This window comes from Bos grunniens, chromosome 1 (assembly GCF_055505025.1).
Source record: "Bos grunniens cultivar Pamir isolate PY7600 chromosome 1, Bosgru_T2T1.0, whole genome shotgun sequence".
Taxonomy (NCBI): Eukaryota; Metazoa; Chordata; class Mammalia; order Artiodactyla; family Bovidae; genus Bos; species Bos grunniens.
Genome location: NC_141165.1, coordinates 57,624,168 through 57,643,631, shown reverse-complemented (window position 1 = coordinate 57,643,631; position 19,464 = coordinate 57,624,168). Strand labels below are relative to the sequence as shown.

General features: G+C 39.3%; 1 protein-coding gene across 4 annotated transcripts in view; it reads left to right on the top strand.

Moving 5' to 3' along the window:
• WDR49 (WD repeat domain 49) overlaps positions 1-19,464 on the top strand; it is a 167,279-nt gene that overhangs the window by 79,566 nt on the left and 68,249 nt on the right. For all 4 annotated transcript variants that reach the window (XM_086318126.1, XM_086318105.1, XM_086318115.1 and 1 more), the window contains one exon: positions 2,790-3,023. In XM_086318126.1, the coding sequence (XP_086174252.1) occupies positions 2,790-3,023 (234 nt within the window). The remainder of the gene's footprint in view (positions 1-2,789; positions 3,024-19,464) is intronic.

Here is a 19,464-nt window from a genome sequence, read left to right as displayed (position 1 = left end):
AAACACCACCCAGTTGTGAATTTGATTGGTGATGGAAGCAAGGTCCAATGCTGTAAAGAGTAATATTGCAAAGGAAACTGGAATGCTAGGTCCATGAATCAAGGCAAGTTGGAAGTGATCAATCAGGAGATGGGAAGAGTGAATGTTGACATTTTAGGAATCAGTCAACTAAAATGGACTGGAAAGGGTGAATTTAACTCAGATGACCATTATATCTACTACTCTGGGCAAGAATCCCTTAGAAGTGGAGTAGGCATCATGGTCAACAAAAGAGTCCAAAATGCAGTACTTGGATGCAGTCTCAAAAATGACAGAGTAATCTCTGTTCATTTCCAAGGCAAACCATTCAATATCATGGTAATCCAAGTCTATGCCCTGACCAGAAATGCTGACCAGAAGAAGCCGAAGTTGAACAGTACTATGAAGACCTACAAGACCGTCTAGAATTAACAACAAAAAAAGATGTTCTTTTCATTATAGGGGACTGGAATGCAAAAGTAGGAGTCAAGAAACACCTGGAGTAACAGGCAAATTTGGCCTTGGGATACGGAATGAAGCAGGGCAAAGGCTAATAGAGCTCTGCCAAGAGAATGCACTGGTCATGATAAGCACCTTCTTCCAACAACACAAGAGAAGACTCTACACATGGACATCACCAGATGGTCAGCACTGAAATCAGATTGATTATATTCTTCATAGCCTAAGATTAAGAAGCTCTATACAGTCAGCAAAAACAAGACCAGGAGCTGACTGTGGTTCAGATCGTGAACTCCTTATTGCCAAATTCAGACTTAAATTGAAAAAAGTAGGGAAAATCACTAGACCATTCAGGTATAATCCCTGATTATACAGTGGAAATGAGAAATAGATTTAAGGGACTAGATCTGATAGAATGCCTGATGAACTATGGACAGAGTTTCATGACATTGTATAGGAGACAGGGAGCAAGACCATCTCCAAGAAAAAGAAATGCAAAAAAGGAAAATGGCTGTCTGAGGAGGCCTTAGAAATAGCTGTGAAAAGAAGAGAAGCGAAAAGCAAAGGAGACAAGGAAAGATATACTCATTTGAATGCAGAGTTCCAAAGAATAGCAAGGAGAGATAAGAGAGCCTTCCTCAGTGATCAGTGCGAAGAAATAGAAGGAAAAAATAGAATGGGAAAGACTAGAGGTCTCTTCAAGAAAATTAAAGATACCAAGGGAACATTTCATGCAAAGATGGGCTCAACAAAGGACAGAATTGGTATGGACCTAACAGAAACAGAAGATATTAAGAAGAGGTGGAAAGAATACACAGAAGAACTGTACAAAAAAGATCTTTGTGACCCAGATAATCATGATGGTGTGATCACTCACCTAGAGCCAGACATCCTGGAATGTGAACTGAAGTGGGCCTTAGGAAGCATCACTATGAACAAAGCTAGTGGAGGTGATGGAATTCCAGTTGAGTTATTTCAAATCCTCAAAGATGATGCTGTGAAAGTGCTACACTCAATATGCCAGCAAATTTGGAAAACTCAGCGGTGGCCCAGGACTGGAAAAGGTCAGTTTTCATTCCAATCCCTAAGAAAGGCAATGCCAAAGAATGCTCAAGCTACCACACAATTGCACTAATCTTATACACTAGTAAAGTAATGCTCAAAATTCTCCAAGACAGGCTTCAACAATACATGAACCATGAACTTCCAGATGTTCAAGCTGGTTTTAGAAAAGGTAGAAGAACCAGAGACCAAATTGCCAACATCTGCTGAATCATGGAAAAAGCAATAGAGTTCCAGAAAAACATCTATTTCTGCTTTATTGACTATGCCAAAGCCTTTGACTGTGTGGATCCCAATAAACTGTGGAAAATTCTGAAAGAGATGGGGATACAAGACCACCTGACCTGCCTCCTGAGAAACCTGTATGCAGGTCAGGAAGCAACAGTTAGAACTGGACATGGAACAACAGACTGGTTCCAAATAGGAAAAGGCATACGTCAAGGCTGTATATTGTCACCCTGCTTATTTAACTTCTATGCAGAGTACATTATGAGACACGCTGGACTGGAGGAAGCACAAGCTAGAATCAAGGTTTCTGGGAGAACTAGCAATAACCTCAGATATTCTGATTACACCACCCTTATGGCCGAAAGTGAAGAACTAAAGATCCTCTTGATGAAAGTGAAAGAGGAGAGTGAAAAATTTCAGTCACTAAGTCATGTCTATTCTTTTGTGACCCCATGGACTATATGTCGGGCTCTTCTGTCCATGCAATTTCCCAGGCTAGAATACTGGAGTGGATTGCTATTTCCATCTCCAGGGGATCTTCCTGACCCAGGGATAGAACCCACATATCCTTCATTGACAGATGGATTCTCTACCACTGAGCCACCCGGGAAGCCCTGGGATTATCCTGGACTGGTCCAAATCAACCAGGATTATCTCTCCATCTCAAAGGCCTTAATTTATGACATCTGTTTTGCCATATAAGATAGCAATTTCACATTTTCCAAGAATTAGCACATGGATATCTTTGAAGACAATTATTCTTCCTAGCACAAGCACTTAATGCAGGCATTTTTTTCTGAGGACTGAGACAAAACAAAATCCCTTCCCTAGAAGAGATTACATTTGAGGAAATACTGAAACAGAGAAGGGAAATACAAAAAATGTGTTCTATGAGATAAGGATGAACAGTTAACAGCACTATGGGGAGCCTGCCTGAGGTTGAGGGTGAGCTAGAGAAAATTTGGTTAGAAAATTAGAATAATTCTTGACATAGTCCTATGACTCTGTTACTTTTCCTGCAGGTTTTGAGACTCTGGGATATTCAGCATCAACTGTCCATCCAGAGGATCTCTTGCTTTTTCCCCAAGAGTCAGGACTTCAGGTGTCTCTTCCACTTTGATGAAGCCCACGGACGACTCTTCATCTCGTTCAATAACCAGCTAGCTTTGCTGGCAATGAAAAGTGAAGCCGGCAAGAGGGTGACAAGCCACAAGAAAGCAGTCACTTGTGTACTTTACAATTCAGTCTTGAAGCAGGTAACGATGCTTTTCTGTCACTCTCCTAACATGTGCCCACATTCAGTTCCTTAATTCAATCTGGGGACAAATATAGAAAAGGAAAGGTGGGAAAGAAATGATTTAAGCTGTGTGCTTTTCTGCAATAATGTGTATTCGGGTGGATTTGGAGAGTTATTTCATTTTCAACCAGCAACCACAGCAGCACTGATAGAGTTACTCGGAGGCAGTATTCCAGCTAAAGCAAACACAGCATGGAATGTAATTGAACTTATCTTTGTTACCCTGTAGTTTAGCTCTTGATGCCAAATGCAAGTGAACCTGGCTGTAAAATTCCCTCTTACGCACACCATCACCATCCCCCTGCATCCCTGTGGAAAAATCTGAAATATGCATGAAATGTAATTAGCAAAGATCCATTTTGCCGGCACAGTTTCGGCGAGTGGCTCGCTGTGGCAGGCCCGGAATGTATTCATAATAAAATGATTCTGTTAAATGTGCTGCCACTTGGTATGCAGCTCGAGTGTTGTTTGTCTCCCCACCACGTTAATGACGCTTTGCAGCCTTTGCTTATGGGAGCGCTCCCTGCATGTCAATGAGAAAATGGGCTGCTCTGGAGTGGAGATGCCACAGGGACCACAGCTCTTCTTAGAGGACAGGGAGGGCCAGCCTGTGGGTATTGTGGAGGGAGTGGAGCAATCCTTTTCATTGCCCTTGGAGCTTAGTCTGTGGCCATGATCACCCCAGGCCTGACAGTCACAGAACAGCAGGAGCCAAGCTGACAGCCAGTATCCAGCTTGTGGCCGATTAAACAATAACTCCAGCCCATCCTTCTTTCCTTTCTGCAGAAGCTTCTGCATCCACGCAGAAATGAGTAGTTCAGATGGTGTGCAACGGGAGGAAAGGCCTTTGTTAGTAATGAGTAGTGTGTCATGTCACTACTTCAAATACTCTGCTGGTTATTCTAGGAGATAAAAGTCCTTTACAAAACAATCCATTTTGAATTCCATCTGTGGGGGAAACATCCCCTAGTAAATGTTTTACTGAACTGTATGAAGGCAGCCAGTTAATTTGGCTCCCTGGTGGCCACTGAGAGATATATTTCTTTCCAGAAGAATGTTCTGCTAATGGAGATTTGCAGAGTTAAAGTGCTGAGTTTATGTGTAGATGTTATGATCCTATATTGCCTGACCATAAGATGAACAATTTTCCATGAGGCATTCAGAAAATAGGACACAAAGAAGGTCTGGAGTCTTCCATTTGGAACATGAAGATAAAGCCAAAATAACACAAGGATATGCCAGTTATAGGCAACAACGGAATATGCACATGTGGAATATTACATGCAAAGAATCTCTGTACAAATGAGTTGGATATTGATGCCTCTTTTATTTCTGAGATCAAAAGTATAAATAATTAAATGCAATGTTAAAGTGTATATAAAGTACATAGAGTTGTGTATCATCAGAAATGTTTCCTATTATCAGCTAAACTATGGAGAAACACTTTAACATTGTGTAACATTTATAATTGCAAAAAATATATATTGCAATCAAGTACAAAGGAAACAATATCACCCACAGACCCATAAGCCAGTGATAACTGATCATTTCTAAGTAGTTAGATAAAACAAATGAAACTGTTTTGAACAAGTGTCAGGTGCCAGGAACGAGGGATCAAAGATTCACATACCACAAAGTTTCTTTACCCTCATAGTTCAAGGAGATTTAGATACAGAGAATCTTCCCAGAGCTCACTGCTGGGCAGGTGCTCATTACAGGATTGTGGGGTGATATCAGGGGACCAGACACATGACTCACTCACAAAGAAACAATGGAATAGAGTAAAATGAAGAGAGGAAAAAGCAAAGTGCTATCCTTGGAAAGAGGACCATTCTGCCTAGGGCTGAGTGGGTGACAGTTTAGCAGAGCCCTGAAATCTCCAGTGGGAACCTCTGAAAGGAGAGAATGAAGTAGCTTCAGACAGATGGTACAACATGGCCGCCTGTTTAAGCACAAACAATGCATTTTTTTTTCAGGGAGAGGGTTTATTCTGATGTGACTAGTTTGTGGGTACTTAGCAAATACTGGGAGACTTGAGACAGTGGAGGGAGCTTAGAGTCAGGTTGTGAATGCCATTCACTCAATGAACCAAGGTCTAGTCTTGGAAAAATACAGACTTGAGGTTAGAACAGCAATTCTCACAGTGTGATCTCAGATTTCTGGGGAAGTCAGACCCTTTCAAAGGGTCAAAACTATTTTCATCATAATATTCATCTATTGTCCACTTTTTCCACTCTCATTGTTTTATGAGTGCACAGTGGTGTTTCCTAGAGGCTATGTGATGATTGATGGCACAATGTGCTTTTGTATTTATGTGTTTTAACGATTTCTCAGTTTAAACTTCTAATATGGTAAATAAATATATGTGTTTATCTGTTTTTGTCTTTATCTCTATCTCTGTCTCCCAGATAAATAGAAGCTATTTGGATTCTTCTGTACTTTTTAATAGTGTAAAATCAAAAGATCAACGTTTTGAGAACGCAGAGAGAAAAGAGTTCAAATGTTTGGCAGACTACGTCCTGTGTCTAAGCTTCGGTTTATTGATTTTCACCAGTGTGTGGCTGCGTGTTGGGGGCAGGCATAGACATGATGATGGTAGCAATGGCTGTCTCTGCAGCATCGCCCTGCTGTGTCCTGCTTCTCAGAGGTAGTTCTTCTTCCTCCCAGGCAGTCAGCTCAGGCAAGTCTCCCTGGTCCCCCCAAACCTCTCAGGTTGAAGGGTGATGCTTTTAATACACCTCTTCCTTATTTACATCTTGATATTTCTTACTCTTTATTTTACCCATGTGACATATGAAAGCAGAAGTTGGAAACAGTTAGAAAGGCAGAGGGACCCCTGAATAGGGCTTTGTCTCTGGCTCCGTGAGATGAGGAAGTGGTTTTTCCTGCTCCTCCTCTTCTCTGCCACTGCAGTTCTTGCTGGTTAACATTCAGTTCTGGCACTCCTCTCTGGTCCTCTCTGCATCTGATGTCTCCAGGAACATCTTCTGCCACACCTCTCTCCCTTGCATTTCTAGTTGTTATCCAGCTAAACAGTTACCTAAATTCTCACTTTCTCTCCTCCCATGTTTGATAAAAGGGAAAGATTCTTGTCTTTCACTTTCGTATTTTCCTACAACTCCCAACACTCTTCTGAACAGCAACAAATGCTCAATTCTAGATTTGGTTGATTGTTGCTATTTCTAAATCTAAGTTCAAAAGGAACCCATGCTTTTTCAGTCTGCTGGTGCTCTTAGGTTATTTGGTTTGGTGTCTTTTTGAAATACTTTCCTTTTATCTGAATCAAATGAAAACATGACAACATGTTGTCATTTCAACACTTTGCTACACCTTATTATTATTTCATTCTATTTGGTCATCAATGAGAACTTCCCATTATTCCTATATGAAAGTGACATGGCATATTTCTGTGACTCATCTTCCTGCCTTTTGGTACCTTCACATCCTAATCTAAGAAAGTGATGTTAAGCCACACAGAGACTTTGAAAATGGACTGTGAGCTTTATTTCACTCAGCAAAGCTTACCCTCTCAGCTAGTGGCAGAACAAGTTGGGACAGGATGAGGGAGTCCTTGGAATGCACAATTTTGAAAGAATCAAAGTCACACAATATCCTGGAGGTAGTTCTAATGAACTGTCTGCATAGAATTCTTAAGTGAAGCTTTTCTTAAAAACCCACGATTGTTGGGGCACTTTAAAAATGTGTTTGTAGATATCATATAAACTGAAAAAGAGAAAATTTCTGACTTATCCTAATGATGTGCTTTTGTAAAACAGGTGATGTTTCAGTGCTTTTTACATCTGGACATAGTTAGGCTAAATGTAAATAGGCATTATCAAATCTTGACAGTGATATTCACTATTTTTCCCATTGAAATAATTTACTTTTTGTAAAACAATACTTTCTTATTACAAGAAATTAAAATAATGCTGTAAAGTTCAAATAAGGAACTAAATATTGCTGAAATATCATCAACATGTTCTAAATACCTCTCTGTGCATAGACTATTTCACCTGAATATGGTTCTATAACCTACATTTTACCCTATGACATATTGGAATTAATTCCTTGTTTCTAATGTAGATCTCCTTCATCATTTAAAAAAAGCAGCACAGAGTCCCACTGTATGTGTATCATAATTTACTGATGCATTTGCCTTAATGAGCATTTTGCTATTATGAATTTCTTTATGCATAAATATATTCACACTCATGACTTTATCTCTCTAAGGCAAAATCTTAAGAATGAATTTCAAAGTTAAAATATATGTATATGAGATAATTTGGTACACAAATTGCCTCCTGAATCTTACTATGTTACCCAATCTTTAAGAGTAAACACATTATTCATATAAAGAGACATGTCAGACAGCAAATGCCTGGCAGCCTCTGGCAGGACTCCTACGATCTCTGACATTGTTCCTGTTATTCACCAGGAAATGTTGTCTTTGAAAATTTGAAGATTAGACCTTCTTTACTTTACTCAGAGTAGTGTCTGTTTCTTGAGGACCAACTCTTACAAGAAACATGATGTCAATCATTCATTTAAAATGGGGTTAAGGTATAATTTTTTAGTGACAGTGCATCTCCTGTCCTCTTTTCTGCATGCGATTTTGGGGGAATTGTGATGTTTGAGAGTCTAACCAATTCAATACATAGTTCCTATGGGAATTGTAAAATCTGAGTAGAGGGAAGTGGACAAGCTTGAGGGAAATTTATCTCCACTTTACAAGACATTATGCCTCTTTGTGCTTGTATTTAGGGCAAAATCAATGAGTTTCTCCTTGATAAGTAGATAAACACAGATGAAAACTTTCTCCTTGCCTGCTTACTGCTGGGCTCCAAGTGACTTGTGTTAATGTGGCTTTTCTTCACTGGTCAGATTAAGGTTGTACTTGGTTACATGTCAATACTGAGGCTATGAGCTCTGGTCACTTGTTGAAGACATGGGAAATGCCTTAGTGTTAAGGGTAGAACTCCCCTGGTGTTCCAGTGGTTAAGACTTCATGCTTCCACTGTAGGGGACCCAGGTTCGATCCCTGGTTGGGGAACTAATATTCTGCTTGCCAACATATATACACACTTACATGCGTGTGTGTGTACATATACATACATGTTTATTTAAAAGTGATTGCTTGGAAGGAATACCACATTTCAGTGTTACAAAACTCAAAAAGACAAAGGGTATACAGTAAAAATTTCCTTTTATCACTGTTTCTATCTACCAGTTTCCTTTGCTTGTAAGCAACTAGTTCATGAGATCCATGAGCACCCTTTAAGAGCTGTTGTATTCGTACACAAGTAAATACATATTTGTTGTAAAAAATATGTATACTCACTTTTAAATAGATGTGTATAATAATTCTTAATATTTAAGAATGTTAATTATGTGGTTTTACAAAACAGTCGTATGTTATATGCACAGCAACACTGCTCTGTACTTTGATTTTCCACCCAACAATACAGCCTAATGATCATTTTATTTATCTCATTACCCAGAATATCCTCTTTCTTTTTGACAGCTGCATGGTATTCTATTTAATGTGAGTGGCAAATGTTGAAAAGTAGAGACATTACTTTGCCAACAAAAGTCTGTCTGGCCAAAGCTATGGTTTTTCCAGTAGTCATGTATGGATGTGAGAGTTGGACTATAAAGAAAGCTGAGTGCTAAAAAATTGATGCTTTTGAACTGTGGTGTTGGAGAAGACTCTTGAGAGTCCCTTGGACTGCAAGGAGATTCAACCAGTCCATCCTAAAGGAAATCAGTCCTGAATACTCATTGGAAAGACTGATGCTGAAGCTGAAACTCCAATACTTTGGCTACCTAATGTGAAGAATTGACTCATTTGAAAAGACCCTGATGGTGGGAAAGATTGAAGGCGGGAGGAGAAGGGAAGACAGAGGATGAGATGGGTGGATGACAGCACCGACTCGATGGACATGAGTTTAAGTAAGATCTGGGGGTTGGTGATGGAGAGGGAAGCCTGGTGTGCTGCAATCCACGGTTTGCAAAAAGTTGGACATGACTGAGTGACTGAACTGAACTGATGGGACCAGATGCCATGATCTTTGTTCTTTGAGTGTTGAGTTTTAAGCCAGCTTTTTCACCCTTACTTTCATCAAGAGGTTCTTTAGTTCCTCTTCGCTTTCTGCCATAAGGGTGGTGTCATCTGTATATCTGAGGTTATTGATATTTCTCCCAGCAATCTTGATTTCAGCTTGTGTGTCATCCAGTCTGACATTTTGCATGGTGTACTCTGCAAGTGAGTTAAATATGCAGGATGACAATATACAGACTTGATGTACTCCTTTCCCAATTTGGAACCAGTCTGTTGTTCCATGGATGTTCCAGTTCTAACTGTTGCTTGTTGGTTTGCATACAGGTTTTTCAGGAGGTAGGTAAGGGGGTCTGGTATTCCCGTCTCTTTAAGAATTTTCCACAGTCTGTTGTGATCCACACAGTCAAAGACTTTAGTGTTGTCAGTGAAGCAAATGTTTTTCTTGAATTCTCTTGCTTTTTCTATGATCCATTTGATGTTGCCAATTTGATCTCTGGTTCCTTTGCCTTTTCTAAATCCAGCTTGAACATCTGGAATTTTTTGGCTCACTGTTGAAGCTTAACTTGGAGAATTTTGAGCATTACTTTGCTAGCGTGTGAGATGAGTGCAATTGTGCAGTAGTTTGAACATTGTTTGACATTGTCTGTCTTTGGGATAGAATGAAGACTGACCTTTTCCAGTCCTGGGCTACTGCTGAATTTTCCCAATTGCTGGCATGTTGAGTGCAGCCCTTTAACAGCATCATCTTTTAGGATTTGAAATAGCTCAACTGGAATTCCATCACCTCAACTAGCTTTGTTGTAGTGATGCTTTCTAATGCCCACCTGAGTTCACACTTCAGGATGTCTGGCTCTAGGTGAGTAATCACACCATCGTGATTATCTGAGTCATGAAGATCATTTTTGTATAGTTCTTCTGTGTATTCTTGCCATCTCCTCTTAATGTCATCTGCTTCTGTTAGGTCCATACTGTTTCTTTCCTTTATTGTGCCCATGTTTGCATGAAATGTTTCTCTGGAATCTCCAATTTTTTTGGAGAGATCTCTAGTCTTTCCCGTTCTGTTGTTTTCCTGTATTTCTTTGCACTGATCACTGAGGAAGGCTTTCTTATCTCTCTTTGCTATTCTTTGGAACTCTGCATTCAGATGCATCTAGCCTTCCTTTTCTCCTTTGTCTTTCACTTCTTTTCTCAGCTATTTGTAAGGCCTCCTCAGGCAGCCATTTTGCCTTTTTTTTTCATTTATTTTTCTTGGGGATGGTCTGATCACAGCCTTGTGTACATTGTTACTAAACTCTGTCCTTACTTCTTCAGTACTCTGTCTATCAGATCTACTCCCTTGAATCTATTTGTTACTTCCACTGAATAATTGTAAGGGATTTGATTTAGGTTTACTTGAATGGCCTAATGGTTTTCCCTTTTTTCTTCAATTTAAGTCTGAATTTTGCAATAAGGAGTTCATGATCTGAGCCACAGTCAGCTCCTGGTCTTGTTTTGCTGACTGTATACAGCTTCTCCATCTTTGGCTGCAAAGAATATAATCAATCTGATTTCGGTGTTGACCATCTGGTGATGTCCACATGTAGAGTTGTCTCCTGTGTTGTTGGAAGACTGTGTTTGCTGTGATGTGTGCTTTCTCTTGGCAAAACTCTGTTAGCCTTTGCCCTGCTTCATTTTGTATTCCAAGGCCAAACTTGCCTGTTACTCCTGGTATCTCTTGACTTCCTACTTTCTCATTCCAGTCCCCTATGATGAAAAGGACATCTTTTTTTTTTTTTTTTTGGTGTTAATTCTAGAAGGTCTTGTAGGTCTTCATAGAACCGTTCAGCTTCTTAAGCATCAGTAGTTGATGCATAGACCTGGATCACTATGATATTGAATGGTTTACCTTTGAAACAAACAGAGATCATTTTGTCATTTTTGAGATTGGATCCACGTACTGCATTTCAGACTCTTTTGTTGACTATGAGGGTACTCCATTTCTTCTAAGGGGTTCTTACCCACAACAGTAGATGTAATGGTGATCTGAATTAAATTCACCCATTCTGGTGAATGATATGATTATATTGCATTAATTTTATGATAATATTGCATTGATATGATAGTTTGCATTAATATTCAGAAGCTGAACCAATCAAATGCTTCTTACACTTTGTTGGATTTGAAATTATTTTGTTGAGTACTTTTGTCACTATGTTCATGAGGATATAGATACTTTTCTCTACTTGTATGTCTTTGTCTGATTTTGGTAATGCTGGTCTCATAAAATGAGCTTGGAAGTATTTCCTCTGCTTCTTTTCCCTGAATAAGATTGTATAGAGTTGGCATAATTCCTTCCTTAAGTGTTTGGTAAAACTCAACATCTGCTGCTTTCTGTTTTGGAAGACTATTAGCTATTGATATAATTTATTTAATATTCAGTGAACTCCGGGAGTTGGTGATGGACAGGGAGGCCTGGCGTGCTGCGATTCATGGGGTCGCAAAGAGTCGGACAAGACTGAGCAACTGAACTGAACTGATAGGCCTATTCAGACTCCTTCTTATGTGAGTTTGGACAGATTATGTCATTCAACAAATTAGCCCATTTTATCTAGGTTATCAGCTTTGTAAGCACAGAATTGTTTAGCATACCTCTATAATCTCTTTAATGTGTATGGGGTCTTGGGTGATGTTCTCTCTCTGATTTCTGATGTTGGCAATGTGCATCTTTTGTCATGTTTTTTTTTTTTTTAGTTAGCCTCGATATATCATCAAATTTTAAAATTTTTTCTAAGAACAAGCTTTTGGTTTCATTAATTTTAATGATTTTTTATTTTTAATTTCATTGATTTCTATTCTAATTTTATTTTTCTTTTCTCCTGCTTATTTATATTGTATTAACTCTTTTTTTCCCTACTTTTGTGAAGTAGAATTTTAGATGATTGATTTTAGATCTTTCCCCCGCCCAATACATGTATGTAGTGCCATAATTTTTCTTCAAAGCACTGCTTTCTCTGACCTGGGACTTAGAAGAAAATCTCATAAATTTTGATAAGGTATATTTTCATTTTCATTTAGTTAAAAATATTTTAAAATTTCTATTGATGTTTCTTCTTTAATCCATGCTTTATTTGAAATATGTTGTTTAGTCTCCAAGTGTTTGGGGGTTTTCCAGTTATCTTTCTGTATACGTTCTAAGTTTAATTTTATTGTGATCTACGATCAGACACTGTATGATTTTTATTCTTTTAAATTTGTTAAGGGGTGTTTTATGACCCCAAATGTGTTCTATCTTGGTGAATTTTCCATGAGCACTTGAGAAAAATGTGTGTTTTGCTGCTGTTGGGTGAGGTGGTCCATAGATGTCAATTATATTCAGTTGATTGATGGTGTTGTTGAGTTCAACTACATCTTTACTGGTTTTTTGCCTAGAATGGTTCTTTCCATTTCTGATAGAGGGATGCTGAAGTCTCCTACTATAACAGTGGGTTCATGTATTTCTCCTTGTAATTCTACAAGTTTAGCCTCACATAGTTTGACAAAGGTTTTAGTCATATACACGTTGGTGATTGTTATGTTTTATTGGAAAATTAACCTTTGTCCTTATGAAATGCCCTGCTTTATTCTTAATAACTTTCCCTGCTCTGAAGCCTGAACATGAAGTGAAAGTCATTCAGTCGTGTCTGACTCTTTGAGACCCCATGAACTGTAACCCATCAGGCTCCTCTGTCCACGGTATTTCACAGGCAAGAATACTGGAGCGGGTTGCTGTTTCCTCCTCCAGGGCATCTTCCCAACCCAAGACTGAACCCCAGACTCTTGCATTGCAGGCAGATTCTTTACCATCTGAGCCACCAGGGAAGCCCAGTTCAGAGCCTTCAGAGGACAAAGGCTCTGAAGTCTGATTTTTCTGAAATTAATACAACTACTTCTGCTTTATTTTGCTTAATGTGAGCATGAGATACCTTTCTTTATCCTGATCTGTAACCTCAAAATAATACTTGTAAACTTGTGGGAGAGCTCCCTATGACCAGCTACTCAGAATTTTTGACTCTCAGACTTGTCCACTTTGAGCTTCCAGCAATCCATCAGTTACAGTTCTGATTTTCTTCTCTCAGCTTCCTTCCCCAGGGAGTTTTTGGTTCATGAGTTTCTGCTCTGGTAGGTTGTGATTTTCTCGATCTGCTTGTTGGTCTCTCCAATTTGGAGAGCAAAGATCTGCCCTATAATCTCGCTTCTTGGAGTGGTCTAAGAAGAGTTGTTGATGTTTCAGTTTGTCCAGCTTTTTACTCATTGTTAGGATGGAATAAAAACTTCCAAGCATGTGGCATCAGGACCTGCAAGTCCAATGCAATCTCAACTATTTTTGGAAGTAGTTTTTTTTCTCAGCAATTTTTCAGAAGGAAGGAGGTGGTGAGGTTTTAGACTCAGAGTTTTCCAATGATTTCTACTGAGCAAGTAATTTAATTTCTTTAAGCAAAGTTTTATTATCTATAAAATAAGAATTTATAATACCTCCCGTGTAGATTTTCTTTAAAGGACAAAGGCTATTGTGTATAAAGATACACAGAACAAAGCAGGAGTAAAAGCTAAATAAAGACTAGCCAAAAAGGGGAAGTGATGCTTTTCTGACTTCATACCCTAATCCCTGTGTGTGCCTGGTCGTTTGGGGAGTATTTTGAACACCTGAATAATGAGCACAGATGGTCCCAGCCCGTGGCCCGTCTCCTGATTTACATTGCTTAAGCCTTGCTGGCCTCCTTGCTAGTCCTTGAACATGTTAAAGACACTGTCTCGGGGCTTTTGCATTGCTGTTTACTTTGCCTGGAACTCTCTTCACCCAGGTATCTATATGGCTCCCTCCTTCACTTTAGTCATATCTTTCTTCAAATAATTCCTCAGGGAAACCTCCCTGAGCCTCCCAAGTTTGTACCCACTCCCAGTGATCTCTGCCTTCTTCTTGGTTATAGTTTTCTCCATAATGTTTTTCACTGTGAAATATTGTGTGTGTATGTGTGTGTGTGTGTGGGCACATGTGTGTGTATGTATGCATGCCTTTTTTGTCTTTCAGTTGCATTGCTTCCAATCTTCCTCCACTAAATATAAGGGCAGGAGTTCTTCACTGTTGAATCACCAGTGCCTAGACCTTGTGCCTTGCATACTGTTGTTATTGTTTACTCACTAAGTTGCATCTCTTTTGTGACCCCATAGACTGTAGCCCATAGACAGAGGAGCCTGGCAGGCTACAGTCCATGGGGTCACAAGAGTAGGACACTACTTAGCGACTAAACTACCACCATCAGACAAGAATATTGGAGTGGGCTGCCATTTCCTTCTCCAGGAGATCTTCCTGACCTAGGGATCAAACCTGCATCTCCTGCATTGGCAGGACGATTCTTTACTACTGAGCCACCAGAGAAGCCCTTGCATATTGTAGGGGTTCAGTAAACTCAAGGAATGAATCTAAAAAGTCCAATTATAAATTCATCTAGAAAGAGGTGATACCTGACAAATAAGATTTATAAATGGAGAATGACGTCCTTAAAATATTTGCATTCTTTGTCTGTACCAGTCCTCTGAGATATTATTATTCTTCTCACCTCACTACTTACTGAGTTGTAACTTCTAGAGATTTGATGCAAAACAAAAATAAAAGAGGTAACCTGCTTTATATTATGGAACTATAAACAGCACTGACTTAAAAAAAAATAAAATTATGAACAGCAATTCAATCAAATGTCCTGATCCGTTGGTAGGCAAGCAACACCCGCCACTGCAATTCTGTAATTTTTGATTCTTCTTGCCTAGACCTAGAAATTGAGATGCATGTAAAATAGAATAGAAGTGCTTATTGTTGTTGAAATAGCAAGAAGACATTCAGGGGGCATGGATAGCGCCTCCCATCTCTTACAATTTTCTGATTGACTGTGACAGCTTCAGATGAAAGAGACAAAAAGACCTCTATATTCCTAAACAGTGATTAACTCAGGTACATAAGGTGGAGCATTTCTCCATCTGAATGATTTGCTCACAAGGTCCATTTGCACTGAAGTGTAGTTATTAAGACCATGCTATTTTCTGCTCTGCAGATGCCAAAGCTCGGTCCTCAACGGTTAAGATCTCATCTGATGAGAAGCAGTCAGGAGTAAACTGAAAACTTAAAGGGACTTGATATCATCAAAATGTGGCATCTAAATGTGATGCCAATACTTATTTCTGGGTTTTATCACTGATAAAAACATTTTGCTATAAATACCATCTTCACAGTCTGATAGTCAAACCTCTTCATCTGCCAAGTGATGTGAAACACGCTTCTCTCTCACTAGACTTTGAATGTCTTTTCACTTGTCTTGTTATTCTTGTATTCTGATATTGTCATAGTGAGAGTAGATTCTGGTTAATACTGGGTGTGTGTTTGTGACATAGTCAGTCCTTATATTTCAACACATGGTTTTCCTGAAGACTGTGCCTTAAGGCAGATTGCCATAGAATGAAATCTGACTGGCTGTACACTGTTGTCATTATTGATTCAGATTTCATGAGAAATTGTGAAATGAGTAGAGAAAGGTGCTGAAAAGTGATGAATGGTATGTTGGGGCTCAGCCAGTTAAGGCAGAGGAAGGGGAGTATAAAGCAGCAAAAAGCGAAGGTTCTTAACTCCTGATTAAACGTCTGCATTAGATAAAAGCAGTGGGTGGATGATGAGATGCTTTGCAATATGAACGAGACCAGTCTTGAACAAGAAAGCACATCTTTCTTTGAACATAGTTTACTTTCTTTTTCTTTTTTATTGTTTCTGTCAAAGGATATTTTTTAGTGCTGAAATGCTTAGCATATAATAGATCAATGAATATTTTTGAATAGATGGTTCCCAGGTGGCTCAGTGGTATAGTATCTGCCTATCAAACAGAAGATGCAAGTTCTATCCCTGGGTTGGGAAGATCCCCTGAAGTAGGAAATGACAACCCACTCCAGTATTCTTGCCTGAGAAATCCTATGGAGAGTGGAGCCTGGTGGGTTGCAGCCCATGGGGTCTCAAAAGAGTCAGATATGACTTAGCAACTAAACAACAACAAAAAATTCCATAACCTTTCTTCAAAGATCACTATCAAAAATTTCCCTTGAGGGGACATAAATAGTATACCTAAGGCTGATTCATGTTGATGTTTAACAGAAAATAACAAAATTCTATAAAGCAATTATCCATCAACTAAAAATATATATAAATTAAAAAAAAGAATAAGGGCAATTAATTAAACATTTTTTCACTCGTTTGGAGTATTATGTTTTCATGACTTTGTCTTTAATGAATACAATCCAAAGTCTTAAGCAATTATGTGCAAAATCTTGTGTGACATAATTTTAAATATCAAGGTTCATCTAAAAGGCTGGTTTCTCAAATGTGACTGTCTGCATTCATTCTCATGGCTGGAAGAAACCAAGTCATTAAATATTTTTATTAAATTGGTTTGGATATGAAAAGTGACATGAATTCAAATAAGAGGTCAGGTTATTAAGCTTAAATGGAATAGTAATACTAGATAACTTTTATGAAGTATTTATTGTATGCTATATACTGCACTAAGTGCTTTACAAGTATCTGCTTACTTAAACCTCTTAAAAATGGTTTGAGGGATAACTATGAATCTCTCTGGTTTATAGGTGAGGAAACTGAAGCTTATAGAGATTAAGTAATGAATCCAAGTTTAGACACTGACATTTAAACTCAAACATACTGGCTCCAGGCCCAGTACTTAACCACCATGCATATTGCACAAACAAAAGCGGATAGAAACACAGTTACACGGAATGATAACTAAAGTGTTACGTCATATTATTATGAAGATCCAGGTCATTTGCTCTAGAAGTTACACTCTAGGGTATGTGGCAGCCTGGATGGGAAGGTAGTTTGGGGGAGGATGGATACATGTTTATGTATGATTGAGTCCCTTCACTATGCACCTGAAATTGTCACATGATTGCTAATCAGCTAAATACCCTGATACAAAATAAGGTTAAAAAAAAAAAAAAGAGTTTGTATAAATTGGGTAAGTATGGATGTTCAGTTCAGTACAGTTCAGTTGCTCAGTCATGTCCAACTCTTTCTGACCCCATGAATTGCAGCACGCCAGGCCTCCCTGTCCATCACCAACTCCCGGAGTTCACCCAAACTCATGTCCATTGTGTCGGTGATGCCATCCAGCCATCTCATCCTCTGTCGTCCCCTTCTCCTCCTGCCCCCAATCCCTGCCAGCATCAGAGTCTTTTCCAAAGAGTCAGCTGTTCGCATAAGGTGGCCAAAGTATTGGAGTTTCAGCTTTAGCATCAGTCCCTCCAATTAACACCCAGGACTGGTCTCCTTTAGGATGGACTGGTTGGATCTCCTTGCAGTCCAAGGGACTCTCAAGAGTCGTCTCCAACACCACAGTTCAAAAGCATCAATTCTTCAAAAGCATCAGTTCTAATGAGGTGGATGAAACTGCAGCCTATTATACAGAGTGAAGTAAGCCAGAAGGAAAAACATAAATACAGTATACTAACGCATATATATGGAATTTAGAAGAATGGTAATGATAACCCTGTCTACGAGACAGCAAAAGAGACACTGATGTATGGAGCAGTCTTATGGACTCTGTGGGAGAGGGAGAGGGTGGGAAGATTTGGGAGAATGGCATTGAAACACGTGAAATGTCATGTATGAAACAAGATGCCAGTCCAGGTTCAGTGCACGATGCTGGATGCTTGGGGCTGGTGCGCTGGGACGGCCCAGGGGGATGGTATGGGGAGGGGGGAGGGAGGAGGGTTCAGGATGGGGAGCACGTGTATACCTGAAATTTTTTTAATTAAAAAAAAAAAAACTGGAAAATAAACAATATTAAAATTAAAAAAAAAAAAAGCATCAATTCTTTGGCGCTCAGCTTTCTTCATAGTCCAACTCTCACATGCACACATGACCACTGGAAAAACCATAGCCTTGACCAGATGGACCTTTGTTGGCAAAGTAATGTCTCTGCTTTTGAATATGCTATCTAAGTTGGTCATAACTTTCCTTCCAAGGAGTAAGCGTCTTTTAATTTCATGGCTGCTATCACTCTGCAGTGATTTTGGAGCCCCAAAAAACAAAGTTTGACACTGTTTCCACTGCTTCCCCATCTACTTCCCATGAAGTGATGGGACCAGATGCCATGATCTTCATTTTCTGAATGTTAAGCTTTAAGAAAACTTTTTCACTCTCCTCTTTCACTTTCATCAAGAGGCTTTTTAGTTCCTCTTCAATTTTTGCTGTAAGGGTGGTGTCATCAGCATATCTGAGGTTATTGATATTTCTCCTGGCAATCCTGATTCCAGGTTGTGCTTTTCCAGCCCAGCGTTTCTCATGATGTACTCTGCATAGAAGTTAAATAAGCAGGGTGACAATATACAGCCTTGACATACTCCTTTTCCTATTTGGAACCAGCCTGTTGTTCCATGTCCAGTTCTAATTGTTGCTTCCTGATGTGCATACAGATTTCTCAAGAGGCAGATCAGGTGGTCTGGTATTACAATCTCTTTCAGAATTTTCCACAGTTTGTGGTGATCCACACAGCAAAGGCTTTGGCATAGTCAATAAAGCAGAAATAGATGTTTTTCTGGAACTCTTTTGCTTTTTCCATGATCCAGAGGATGTTGGCAATTTGATCTCTGGTTCCTCTGCCTTTTCTAAAACCAGCTTGAATATCTGGAAGTTCATGTTTCAAGTATTGCTGAAGCCTGGCTTGGAGAATTTTGAGCATTACTTTACTAGCATGTGAGATGAGTGCAATTGTGCAGTAGTTTGAGAATTCTTTGGCATTGCCCCTCTTTGGGATTGGAATGAAAACTGCCCTTTTCCAGTCCTGTGGCCACTGCTGAGTTTTCCAAATTTGCTGGCATATTGAGTGCAGCACTTTCACAGCATCATCTTTCAGGATTTGGAATAGCTCAACTGGAATTCCATCACCTCCACTAGCTTTGTTCATAGTGATGCTTTCTAAGGCCCACTTGACTTCACATTCCAGGATGTCTGGCTCTAGGTCAGTGATCACACCATCGTGATATTCTGGGTCGTGAGGCTCTTTTTTGTACAGTTCTCCTGTGTATTCTTGCCACCTCTTCTTAATATCTTCTGCTTCTGTTAGGTCCATACCATTTCTGTCCTTTATCGATGCCATCTTTGCATGAAATGTTCCCTTGGTATCTCTAATTTTCTTGAAGAGATCTCTAGTCTTTCCCATTCTGTTGTTTTCCTCTATTTCTTTGCACTGATCGCTGAGGAAGGCTTTCCTATCTCTCCTTGCTGTTCTTTGGAACTCTGCATTCAGATGCTTATATCTTTCCTTTTCTCCTT